General features: G+C 37.5%; 1 protein-coding gene across 5 annotated transcripts; it reads left to right on the top strand.

Annotated features, from left to right (window-relative positions):
* The first annotated feature begins 1,105 nt into the window (after positions 1–1,105).
* On the top strand, positions 1,106–4,683 carry LOC137236636 (T-complex protein 1 subunit eta-like). Of its 5 annotated transcripts, none has more exons than XM_067759492.1 (8): positions 1,107–1,308; positions 1,369–1,980; positions 2,065–2,099; positions 2,169–2,515; positions 2,569–2,856; positions 2,916–3,093; positions 3,149–3,282; positions 4,419–4,683. In XM_067759492.1, exons 2-4 carry the CDS (start codon positions 1,962–1,964, stop codon positions 2,484–2,486), a joined length of 372 nt encoding a protein of 123 aa, XP_067615593.1. In that variant the 5' UTR covers positions 1,107–1,308; positions 1,369–1,961; the 3' UTR covers positions 2,487–2,515; positions 2,569–2,856; positions 2,916–3,093; positions 3,149–3,282; positions 4,419–4,683. The 5 variants fall into 5 exon arrangements, 3 of the variants coding, with proteins under 3 accessions (XP_067615592.1, XP_067615591.1, XP_067615593.1); XR_010948522.1 differs by having other exon boundaries at positions 1,112–1,308; positions 2,065–2,112; XM_067759491.1 differs by having other exon boundaries at positions 1,106–1,308; positions 1,369–2,099; positions 2,926–3,093.
* The last annotated feature ends 8,688 nt before the right edge of the window (positions 4,684–13,371 follow it).

Raw genomic sequence — 13,371 nt, 5'->3', positions numbered from 1 at the left:
TTTTTTTTTTTGCGAGATAAAGCAAAAAACCCAGATGTGGTAAATTCAAATTTGCATGTATGTATATGGAAGTTAAGTGTTTGAAGGAAAATATTGTTTAATTTAAACGAAGCTTGAGTCTTTGTGAGTAAGATTTTATTTCCTTCGTGTGTAGAGTTGAAGATCATGTTAATTATTAAAATACGTCATTGAACTGAAAAGAGCAGTAGTATGGCTTGCTGATTTCTTTTTGGGCGGGGTGTGAGGATGGCAGGATGAAGAGGTAAGTAGAGGTGGGTGGAGCATGGTATTAGGGTGACCGCAAAAATGAGGCGAGCGGTCCAAGGTTGGGTGGGCTTCTTGGGGTTTGAAGGTGTGTGGGTAAAAATGAACGAAGAGGAGATATGAATATGTGTCCGTCTGGCTCTTTGGGGGGTAGGGTTAAGGACCACTACCCATTGTTATACTGAGCTAGTAAAGGGTACCCCAAAGAGCCGAAAGTAGGTGTACGTGACAGTACTTTCACTGTAGTACTCCATGGAGCACCCACAGAGGATCATATGCCAAAGTACTAAAGAGGAATTGTGTCAGAAAGAATTATCGGAGTGAATTTAATTTAAAATGAAAGTAAATAAAGTGGGGCAATACAGCTTTTATATTTTATACTATGAATATTCTTATGTTATTTAGCATTTGCGTGAATAAAGAAACTAACATTTCTCTATACTATAGTATGTGTACATAAAACCAGTGCGCGGTTGCATATCAGAGTTGCCATAGTAAAATTTTAGTATCAGTTATTTGTATGCAATATTTTGCTTTTGGCAACTCTGTTCGATCGTCATCGTGTCGTAATCACGGTCGTTAAAAAACGAGCAATGATCGGCTGATGGTGGTACGCAAACGCATTGCAAGTACTCCAACATGAAGAAAATGGAACACGTAATCCAACAATTTTTGCAGGGTACTCCCCTGCAAAAATCGTGTGACCCAGGGGTGACGATTTTGAATGAGAAATTCTCCAAACGAAATAGCATGGTGACAAATTTGGCTTTGCCACAATGTATCGTGCTCTCTCGCACTTACTATATTCGATTTTTTTTGTGTTATTTTCTTTAGCAACCACCTGCACCTGTTACTGGTAAATATCAACAGCCGCAACAGTATGATCAAGCCCAAGGCCGTTTAGATCCCGATCAGATGCCAAATCCGATAATAAAATAGCGCTGGTGATGCTTTTATTACTAATGAACAGGGTTTATTACCACCATTGGTGACCACAAAATATGTGGTAGAAGATCAGTGTAACTCCTCGCCACGTTACGTTAGGTATCGCTATTCGAAATTAATGTTTTGTTTGGCAATTACATTGATTTTTCTTCTTTGCAGGTCCTCTTTGTATTGCATACCTGCAACAGCTGATTTATTAAAAACAACAGCTTTGTCCATTACACTTACCGGTAGTAGTGCAGTTTACGGTACCCACCCTAAAGTTGGGCCAAGATTTTCGAGTGACGTATTAAAAGACGCATATTAATCTCGAGAACAATAATCCGAAGGCGGAAAAGAAAAATTTTATCTCTGTCCGGAGATATTTGCAGTTGAATTTGGCGATTTTATTGTGGTGGTTGTTGTGTTATACCCACAAAAAAAATTGTGCATCACCGTGGCGGTAGCCACGGTTATACCACACACCCGGACTTGGCATGGCGTAGCCCAGGGTTATTTTTTATAAGAAAGGTGTTCTGCGCAAAAATACTATGGATCCCACCCCCGGTTTCGGAGGGACCCGGGGTCTTTTTTCGGTTTTTCGTTAATATCTTTGATATTAATATCGTTGAACGGGTAAAAAAAGTTAACTTCCGCTTTCGGATTCTTGATCTAGACGTGAATACGCGTCTTTTGGTACCTCACTCGAAAATGTTGGCCCAAATTTCGGTGGGTGCCGTAAACTGCATTATTACCCACTTACCGTCTAACCAATGACACGAACGGTTGAGGGTGAATATGAGCCACCCATTGTAAATTTTGGTGAATTGGGTCCAATTAGATGTAATCGTTGCAAGGCTCATATGCAATTTGTAGATGCTGGTCGTCGTTACCAATGCCTTATGTGTAAGGTAACAACAGATGGTAAAAAAATCTTTCACTTTTACCTGTTTTCATTGATCCATATTTTTTTTCAACAGTGCCAACTGTATATTTGCAAGATTTGGGCCACACCGGATGGCGTGTCGATAAATATGAACGTCCTGAACTTGTATTGGGTACATATGTATAAGTTTGTATGCAAAAAATGTGTGGGTACCGATAGCTCTCAAGGTAAACCTCAACTCATATCCAACATCAATGCCTCGCAATCAACTGTGGACGCTGTACGCACTACATTGGGTCCACGCAGTATGGACAAGCATATTGTTGATTCCAGTGGTAAGGCCACAATTTCAAATGATGGTGCAACTATTATGAAACTATTGGATATTGTGCATCCATCCGTAAAACTCTAATCGACATCGCCAAATCTCAAGATGCTGAGGTACGTTTTTTGTTATATTAGAATGTGTAGAATATAAATGTTTCTCTTATCAGGTCGGCGATGGCACCACTTCAGTAGTACTTTAAGCAAGTGAAATCTTAAAACAAGTTAAACCATATGTTGAGGAAGGTGTGCATGCACGTATCATCATTAAAGCTATACGTAAAGCATTATAATTATGCATAACCAAAATATGACATGGCTGCACATGTCGAAGCGCCAATCAAAGGAACAACAAAGTGATTTATTGGAAAAATGCTCTGCCACAGCAATGTCCTCCAATGTCCAAGAGTATCAGAAAATTGTTAATGCTGAATGGCGTCTCCTGTACAATAAACTAGGTAAGTAAGGCGCCAATGTTGTGTTTTCTAAACTACCAATTGGTGATGTTGGTACACAGTATTTTGCAGATCGTGAAATGCTCTGTTAGTGTACCAGAAGAAGATTTGAAACGTACAATGAAAGCTTGTGGTGGTGCTGTTATGACTACAGCTAATGATATTAATTAAGTGTTTTGGGTCAATGTGATTACTTTGAAGAACGTCAAGTTGGTGGTGAACATTTCAACATTTTCCAAGGTTTGATAGTGGGTTTGACATTAATTTCATTTTTATAGTTTATAATTATTTAAAGGTTGCTTTAATGCTAGAACATATACATTGATTTTACGTGGCGGTGCCGAACAATTTTTGGAAGAAACTGAGCTTCGTTACATGATGCTATAATGATTGTGCGGTGTACAATTAAGCATGATTCTTTTGTTGCTGGTAAGTCAAAATACAAATTGAAAAAAATATCTAATCTTAAATTGTTAAGTAATATTATGAAAAGATTGTGTCCAAATCCGGAAGAAAAAACTATAAAATTTGTGTCAGTGAAATGATAATTATTGCTTTTGGTTGTAGTTTTGAGGCATCGTCTTCTAGTGCCTTCTGGTCGTATATGCCGTTTTTTTTTTCCAACTACCTGTAAGGCATTAAACTGATCAGTAACGTCGCAAGTTCCTCGTGGAAATAGGGGGTGGGGCGGGATGACTTAGAAGGTTTAAAGTGATGATATTAATCGTTGCCGAGATGGTTGTTGTTGTTGTAGCAGTGCTTCGCCCCACCGAATAGGTGCGACCGATCACAAATTTTCATCGATATCCTCTAACGGGAGTCCAAGGAAACTTGCTGTTTCAACAGGGGTGGAGCATAATGAAAGGGGTGTTTGAGGCGTTGGTTCCACATTACAATTAAAGAGATGATTGGTGTCATGTGGGGACACATTGCAAGCGGGGCATACATTTTGTATGTCGGGGTTGATTCTGGATAGGTAAGAGTTTAACCTGTGACAGTATCCAGAACCATCACAACTATCCAGAGTGACTCGCTTTTCCCTGGGGAGTATGCGGTCCTCTTTCGCAAGTTTGGGTACTGTTCTTTGAGTACTGGATTCACCAGGCAATTCCTTGCCTAAAGGTACGACGCCTGTTTGTGGAGTTCACTGAGGACCTGCTTGTGTTTTTTTGCTTCATACGGCTGAGTTCTCAGGTGTCGTATTTCCTCATAATGCTTACGGAGATTACTCTTTAAGCCCCTAAGCGGTGTTGGAACAACAATCAGATGTCTGTTGAGATGCCCAGGTTTCTGAGTATTCTACAGAAACTGTTTGGTTAGCATTTCATTTATTTCCCTTATTGGGAGTTTTCTCGCTTCATTGTGCAGGTGGTGTTCCGAGGACATAAGAAGGCAGCCCGTAGCGGTTTTGGGGGCAGCATTTTGGCAGGCCTGTATTTTCTTCCAGTGAATAACCTTTAGGCTTAGGATATGGTCGATATCTGAGACGCGTACCATGCTAACGTCTATTTATATTTACCCCAAGTACAGCCGATTTATCGAATTACATTAAATATTTGTTACAGCTATGGATTTTCGTTACAATTACTAGTGCATGCTCTCCAAGATGTAGATCCTGATCGAAAGTCACACCCAAAATTTTAAGGTGTAAGACAGTCGGTAGGGTAATGTCATATGGTCGACATTTGGCGCGGCCATGTTTTAAATAAGGTCACCGATGATTTGGTTGGTGACAATATCAGGTTTCGCGAGGCGAAACTGTATTAATATAAGTTCCAATTTCATGTACATATATAATAATATTGAAAATAATAAATATTGAAAATTCAATTTTTTTGTTCATATTTTATTCATGTGGCTGCTCCAGGTAAAGTAAATGGTAAAATTCAAGTTATATGGCGGTTATATAAATGGTAAAACCGCAGTAAACTTTATTGTCAAAACACTCGAAAATGTAGAGTGAAATGACTGAAGAAATTACCGCCATTTGACGAGCATTGTGCCGTGTATGAGCAAAACAGTGCTATGCTCACATCCTATAAGTGGGAGCGGAATGCACGATCACATTAATAGGAACGAAAAGGAAAATTTGGTCACAAAAGTTCATCACGCCCATGCAAACGTGACTATGAATATAACCGCTGCAGAAAGTCACAATGACCGTAAAATGACTAGCCAAATGACGTGGAGCGTTTTTGCAGGGTCCATAAATAGTGTAAGGAATACTCCTTTAGGAGTATAGGAGTGTTCCAAAACTAATCTGTATTCATACAAAAAATGTGCTCCAATTAACATTGCGATGTCCTAGGAGAGGAGTAGGTGATCCCACTCTCGCTTTGTTTGTGAGTAGTCCATAGAGTACATACGTGAGAGTACTTTCCAAAGTACTTTCAATGTAATACTCCATGGAGCACCCACAGAGGATCATATGCCAAAGTACTAAAGATCAATGATCCACCGATCACGGTCCGCAAACGTACTCCAACATGAAGAAAATGGAGCACGTAATCCAACAATTTTTGCAGGGTAGTAACCATCGCCGTTTGTAAACTTACAATTTTTCTCTAATATCAATAACAAAAACCATTGTATAAAGCCATATGAGCAAAGCTCGCTAATTAAATACATATGATTATAAATCAACATACTTAAAACTAAATAAAGGAAGTATATACAATTAATTTTTTTCCGCAGTTTAAAAACCATGATGATTGCTGTAAAAATTAATTAGATTAGTTTCTCATTTTTCAGACAAATTAAAATCTTTGCAAAGCGCCCTCACCGCTCGAGTAGTACTTAGTAAGGATATCGATTCCAGGATCTACCCACTTTTTGTTCCCCAGAGGTTGCTGAAAATATCGAGTCCCGAAAATCTTTTGCAGTTAAAAAATCACAGTCCCGGGATCTCGGTATTTTCCGCGATAATCCAGACTGTTACCTTGAATTTTGGTGTAAAAATAATTATGTAACGTATACAAATATAAGTTTAATAAAAAAAATGTCTGTTTCCTTTGAAATCGGATTATTGAAATTTGAAACGTCTCACGAAGGATATACTTTACCAAGAAAAGGCCCACTTGGAGAACGGCAAGCTAACTTTTGTAACTCAAAGTTAACCTAACATTATGGGTTAAACTCATACATTTTTGAAATTAACTCTGAGGTAAAAAAAATAACTTGCCGTTCTGCAAGTGGACCCTATGGTTTCAAATTGAAACTTGAAAAATAAACCAACTAAAGAAACTTAAATTTGCAATATGAGATCCTGAAGTAATTCCGAACATCCTGGATTGTTACCCGGTATTTCGGGAGGCCCGGAACTCGATGCCTTACTAGAGATATGCGAAGCAGCCGCCGATATTTGTCGTATTCCGATTGTCATAAATATCAGCGATGGCAGGGTACTTATATAAGAATATCAGGCCGTTTATTACTCACGTCGGAAATTGGTCCGATATGGGTACCTATATCGTTTTAACCGTTCAAAACTTATCAATGCTTTGGATTTTGCTTCACCAATTTCACCAAGTTTTTAAAACAAAACACTAAAGGAACAAGTAAGGATATGACTCATACTTTCGTGAATGAAGCTGAACAGTAATGTGTTGAAATTTGAAAGATTCATAAAATCTGATCAACCAGTTGCATAGGGTGTACATATATTATACATATATACAACCGATCTTAACAATTTTTTCAGACAACACTGTATGCCTTATATGTAAACATCCTATGAAATATTATCTGAACAATCGGTTGTATCGGATTTATATATATTATACACAGGGCCGTAGAGAGAAAATCCGGGACTAAACAAAAAAAAATCCACTAATACATTTGATTAATTTGAATTAATGGCGTCTCATTCATGAATCATTATTGATGGATTACATCAAAAAAAATTTTTTGCCACATCAACCAAATCATTTTTGGACTAAGAGCTGAAAATAAAATTAACACAGAATATTTACTATTTATACTGTTTTGTTGTAACGTAGAATTAAAGTTCTCTTTTAACAGCCACATATTGTTTCAAGTAATCTTTTCTAGTTATTTGGTAACATTTTAATACATTTCTGATAAATTTAATGATGATTATAAATTTTAATTATTCAATGTAGAAGGTTCGGATATCAAAGAGTGGCTTTTCTTGCTTTTTTGCTGTAAAATTTTTATACTCAGTTGAGCAGAGCTCACAGAGTATATTAAGTTTGATTGGATAACGGTTGGTTGTACATATATAAAGGAATCGAGATAGATATAGACTTCCATATATCAAAATAATCAGGATCGAAAAAAAATTTTATTGAGCCATGTCCGTCCGTCCGTTAACACGATAACTTGAGTAAATTTTGAGGTATCTTGATGAAATTTGGTATGTAGGTTCCTGAGCACTCATCTCAGATCGCTATTTAAAATGAACGATATCGGACTATAACCACGCCCACTTTTTCGATATCGAAAACCGAAAAAGTGCGATAATTCATTACAAAAGACAGATAAAGCGACGGAACTTGGTAGATGAGTTGAGCTTATGACGCAGAATAAAAAATTAGTAAAATTTTGGACAATGGGCGTGGCACAGCCCACTTTTAAAAGAAGGTAATTTAAAATTTTTGCAAGCTGTAATTTAGCACTCGTTGAAGATATCATGATGAAATTTGGCAGGAACGTTACTCCTATTACTATATGTACGCTTAATAACAATTAGCAAAATCGGAGAAGGCCACGCCCACTTAAAAAAAAAAAAATTTTTAAAGTAAAATTTTAACAAAAAATTTAATATCTTTACAGTATATAAGTAAATTATGTCAACATTCAACTCCAGTAATGATGTGGTGCAACAAAATACAAAAATAAAAGAAAATTTCAAAATGGGTGTGGCTCCGCCCTTTTTCATTTAATTTGTCTAGGATACTTTTAACGCCATAAGTCGAACAAAAATTAACCAATCCTTTTGAAATTTGGTATGGGCATAGATTTTATGACGCTAACTGATTTCTGTGAAAATGGGCGGAATCGGTTGATGCCACGCCCAGTTTTTATACACAGTCGTCCGTCTGTCCTTCCACATGGCCGTTAACACGATAACTTGAGCAAAAATCGACATATCTTTAATGAACTTAGTTCACGTGCTTACTTGAACTCACTTTATCTTGGTATGAAAAATGAACGAAATCCGACTATGACCACGCCCACTTTTTCGATATCGAAAATTACGAAAAATGAAAAAAATGCCATAATTCTATACCAAATACGAAAAAAGGGATGAAACATGGTAAGGTAATTGGATTGTTTTATTGACGCGAAATATAACTTTAGAAAAAACTTTATAAAATGGTTGTGACACCTACCATATTATGTAGAAGAAAATGAAAAATTTCTGCAGGGCGAAATAAAAAACCCTTAAAATCTTTGCAGGTATTACATATATAAATAAATTAGCGGTATCCAACAGATAATGTTCTGGGTCACCCTGGTCCACATTTTGGTCGATATCTGGAAAATGCCTTCACATATACAACTACCACCACTCCCTTTTAAAACTCTCATTAACACCTTTCATTTGATACCCATATCGTACAAACATATACTAAAGCCACCCCTGGTCCACCTTTATGGCGATATCTCGAAAAGGCGAACACCTATAGAACGAAGGCCACCTCCCTTTTAAAAATACTCATTAACACCTTTCATTTGATACCCATATCGCACAAACAGAGTCTAGAGTCACCCCTGGTACCCTTTATTGCGATACCTCGAAAAGGCGTCCACCTATAGAACTAAGGCCCACTCCCTTTTAAAAACTCATTAACTCCTTTCGTTTGATACCCATATTGCACACACGAATTCTAGAGTCACCCCTGGCCCACCTTTATGGCGATATCTCGAAACGGCGTCCACCTATGGAACTAAGGATTACTCCCTTTTAAAAAACTCATTAACACCTTTCTTTTGATACCCATATTGTATAAACAAATTCTAGGGTCACCCCTGCTCCACCTTTATGGCGATATCTCGAAACGGCGTCCACCTATGGAACTAAGGATAACTCCCTTTTAAAATACTCATTAACACCTTTCTTTTGATACCCATATTGTACAATTAAATTCTAGGGTCACCCCTGGTCCACCTTTATGGCGATATCTCGAAAATGCGACCACCTATACAACAACCACCACTCCCTTTTAAAACCCTCATTAATACCTTTAATTTGATACCCATATCGTACAAACACATTCTAGAGACACCCCTGGTCCACCTTTGTGGCGATATTTCGAAACGGCGTCCACATATAGAACTAAGGCCCACTCCCTTTTAAAATACTCATTAACACCTTTCTTTTGATACCCATATTGTACAAACAGATTCTAGGGTCACCCCTGGTCCACCTTTATGGCGATATCTCGAAACGGCGTCCACCTATGGAACTAAGGATTACTCCCTTTTAAAATACTCATTAACACCTTTCATTTGATACCCATATCATACAAACGCATTCTAGAGTCACCCCTGGTCCACTTTTATGGCGATATCTCGAAAAGGCGACCACCTATACAACAACCACCACTCCCTTTTAAAACCCTCATTAATACCTTTAATTTGATACCCATATCGTACAAAAACATTCTAGAGTCACCCCTGGTCCACTTTTATGGCGATATTTCGAAACGGCATCCACCTATAGAACTAGGGCCCACTCCCTTTTAAAATACTCATTAACACCATTCGTTTGATGCCCATATTGTACACACAAATTCTAGGGTCACCCCTGGTCCACCTTTATGGCGATATCTCGAAACGGTGTCCACCTATGGAACTAAGGATTACTCCCTTTTAAAATACTCATTAACACCTTTCATTTGATACCCATATCGTACAAACGCATTCTAGAGTCAACCCTGATCCACCTTTATGGCTATATCCCTAAATGGCGTCCACCTATAGAACTATGGCCCACTCCCTCATAAAATACTCTTTAATGCCTTTCATTTGATACGCATGTCATACAAACACATTCCAGGGTTTCCCTCGGTTCATTTTCTTACATGGTTTTTTTCCCTTATGTTGTCACCATAGCTCTCAACTGAGTATGTAATGTTCGGTTACACCCGAACTTAACCTTCCTTACTTGTTTATAATAATATCAAAATTAAACTGTCTTGCCAAAACGGATTCAACACAAAGCGTGGCAAGTCCTAAAACTCGCTCTTAAGATGAACACGAATCTATGAAAGTTTTTGATTCTTGAAAGGACGCTGAAGGAATATTCTGCACTAGCTACAGTGATAGGTATAGTACAAAAGATACGTAAAGCAACACAAATGTTGGGGAAAATTGTATACAGATTTTAAACATAAATGGCATTTAGCAATTGCAATGGTGACAGACCTTTATAAAAATTTGCTTCGTAAATGTGTTTCAAGTGAATTATTTCGCATTCTAAGCTTTGAGAAATGTCCGACTTGTATTTTTCGACAAATTTTGCTGCGCTCGCCCGAACCGTAGTTTCATGCATGTCCTCAAATTGCCACAAAAAGGAAAAAGTCTCGCTCAAATTTCTCATAGCTGCAAATCGTTCAGTAATGCCAGTGTCGAATCAACGATCACCAGGAATGTATTGTTTTTAAAATCAGACTCTGAATCATCCGTAATCATCTCATTTAAATTATCTTCAGAACGTCTTTTGGGTTTTTCTCTTTCGAATGTCCGGAAAGTTTTGGCGAGATATTCAATTGAATAGCAACTGTTTTGCATTCGTTTAAAATTGTTTCCCATTGGTTCCTGATCAACTTCAAATCATCTAATAAGGCATCTAGATGTCGGACCTCAACATCTATGGTGGCGTCTCTAGCTTGGAGAACCACGTTTCTTTCATTAATGGTAGTCAGTATTTTGAACCAAATTTAGGACAGCAAGATACATTCGAACTTGTTGATGTACTTGAGAATGCCGGTAACATCGTCGTATGCTTGCGCAGTCAAATTTGGCTTTTGGGTGAACGACTATGAAGAGAGCTCGGTACATTTTTTTTTTGAAGATGTCCCATCGTTGTGGACTGCTGCTGAAAATAGTAAAACATTTTTGTACAACTTCGAAGAAAGTAATTGCAGTCGCACAACATTCTGCAGCATCAACACCACATAAATTGAGACTGTGGGTTGCACAACGCGAGTAATCCGCATTCGAGTTTTTGTCGAGAATGTGATGTAGTGCTCCGTTGTAAGCTCCTTTCATATTGGCGCCGTTATCGTACTCTTGTGTACGACAATCTTTTAATGGGATTTCATGTTTACCTAGAGTATGGCAAATTATATTAGCGATTTTCTGACTAGCTTTTTGATTACAATTCACGAAAGCTAAAAACCGTTCTTGAATTGTAAGATTTGTTGCTTTCGAATTGAAATAGAGTTGGCGCAAAATGAACGTAGTAGAGATTAGCATCAGGCATAGCATCAACGATAATAGCAAAATACTTGGCTTTCTTGCCTTGATCTAATATAGTATCCCTCACGTGTTTTGCACAAATTTCTATAAACTCGTTCTGAATGTCTGGGGAAAGATAGTGAACTTGTAAACGTTTGTGCTGCTGTTGTGAAATCCCAACTTGCTCCAAATGATCTCTAAGTATCGAATCATAATGGCTTATGAGATCTTAGATGCCCAAAAAATGTCCATTGTTTCGTTCACCAAGATATATACTTTCGCCTTTGAAAGCTAGGCCTCTTACACCCAAAAACAAAATAGTGTCCAAAATTCTATATAAAACTTCTTTCTTCTTTGGAGTTTCAGTGATTAGGTGTTCATTGATAAGTGTATCAATTGTAGCCTCCTTTTGAATTAGATTTTGTAAAGATCGTCATTGAATATAACATTTAATGTGATCTTGAGCATTTTCGTGTGATGGCAGTTTATCGTATAGCTTCTTCCATACCTGGAATTTCGAATATCCGCCAGAACAACAAATTTTAGGTCGATTTAAAGTATTGGTGCTTAACAGACGACATGGTAGGCAATAAAAATCAGTTTGCTACTGGCACTCCACACCAACCAGTCACCCTCCACTTTCTCCCCATTTGGCAAAATTCTGTTAAACAACGAGGTAGGAAATGCCTCGTCATAACAATCGCGTGGAAAAATAACAGAGCACTTTTGATGACCTCGACGAATTATTTCGTTGACTTTTCAGATCGCAAAAACTCATTATTCACGGTACCGATATCGAAGTCGTTTTAATAATGTGGATTTTGATACAGAGTTGGTGGTATTGTTGGAAGACTTTTTGAAGATGAGATTTCATCAGTGTCACCACGAAAACTTTACGATTTCGGATTCATGTAAACATACATTTTTGTTTGATGTTTTTATTGTCTCCTCACTGTTCGAAGGCCCAGCCAAAAAATCATTATCAATATTCGTTGCTTTTGCAAATTCGACTTAAATTTTGCACAACTCTCCTGAATTAAAAAAAATTTCTTAGTACCTCTAAATCGCGGGCCCCCTGAGAAACCCCGGGCCCTGGTATCCCCCCCCCCCCCTCTCTCGACGGGCCCGCATGCATGATATTTATATAATACTTACGTGAGAAAAACGTTAAAACCAAATTTAAAACATATAGATTTGAAATGAACATCATATCAAACTTAAATTATTTTTAGTAAATTTATTATTATATTTTTAAATAGGTGGGCTTGGGAACAACTAAATTTTTTTCAATTCTATAACATTGTTTATAACACTAACTTTGTACGATTTTGTGCTCTAAAAAACAATAGTTTTATGTTTATAGACTAAAAAGTAAGCATCATTATTTACACTTAGGTTAGGGTAAGTTTGAACTGGCCGGTTCATGAGGACCTCACATAGACTGAATGAGTCCGTAGTGTTACCAGAAGTTTATTTAACGACCAAATTGAAAAACCTTATCATAAACCAGGACTTATGTTATAAAATAACTTCGCCCTCTTGGGAAATACTAGAAGCTTTCTAGGATATATGCCAATTGCTGCTTTTAGATCTGAAAGCTGTATCACTCCTAAAAGCTGGAGTTTTAGCCTAGCAAGCATAGGGCACGAGCAAAAAACGTGCTCCATCGTTTCCTTCTCCAACCCGCACTTACTACATCTGCTATCATTGACGAAGCCTAATTAAAGGCATGTGACGCCAGAAGGCAGTGTCCAGTCAGAATACCCGTCATGAGTCTACAGTGCTCTCTTTTTTATGAGAGAAGCAATACAGAAAAAAATTATATGCGACTCAGGAACAGAAGTCCCAAGAATAACAATCCTAGCACGCTAGAAGTGGGAAACTGGATTTTCTTAATCGTTAATTATATAACTAGATTTCTCATATAAATTTTTCCCTTCGATGATTATTAATTATGGAACATATGTAAACACGCATATTATCTATTGACGATTTATTGTAGATTAACACATGTGTAAACGTGGTCTAAAGGTGGTTCTTTGTCTATGAAAACAAAATCGGCATCTGTCGAGGGGAGAATTTTATATGGGA

This window comes from Eurosta solidaginis, chromosome 1 (genome assembly GCF_040869045.1).
Source record: "Eurosta solidaginis isolate ZX-2024a chromosome 1, ASM4086904v1, whole genome shotgun sequence".
Classification (NCBI taxonomy): domain Eukaryota; kingdom Metazoa; phylum Arthropoda; class Insecta; order Diptera; family Tephritidae; genus Eurosta; species Eurosta solidaginis.
This window is presented reverse-complemented; position numbering and strand designations above follow the sequence as displayed.

Coding starts and splice junctions, on each gene's coding strand:
- LOC137236636 (XM_067759491.1), top strand. CDS start 1,962: ATGACACGAACGGTTGAGGGTGAATATGAGCCACCCATTGTAAATTTT. Junction 2,100..2,168: donor ACCAATGCCTTATGTGTAAG/GTAACAACAGAT, acceptor TTTTTTCAACAG/TGCCAACTGTATATTTGCAA.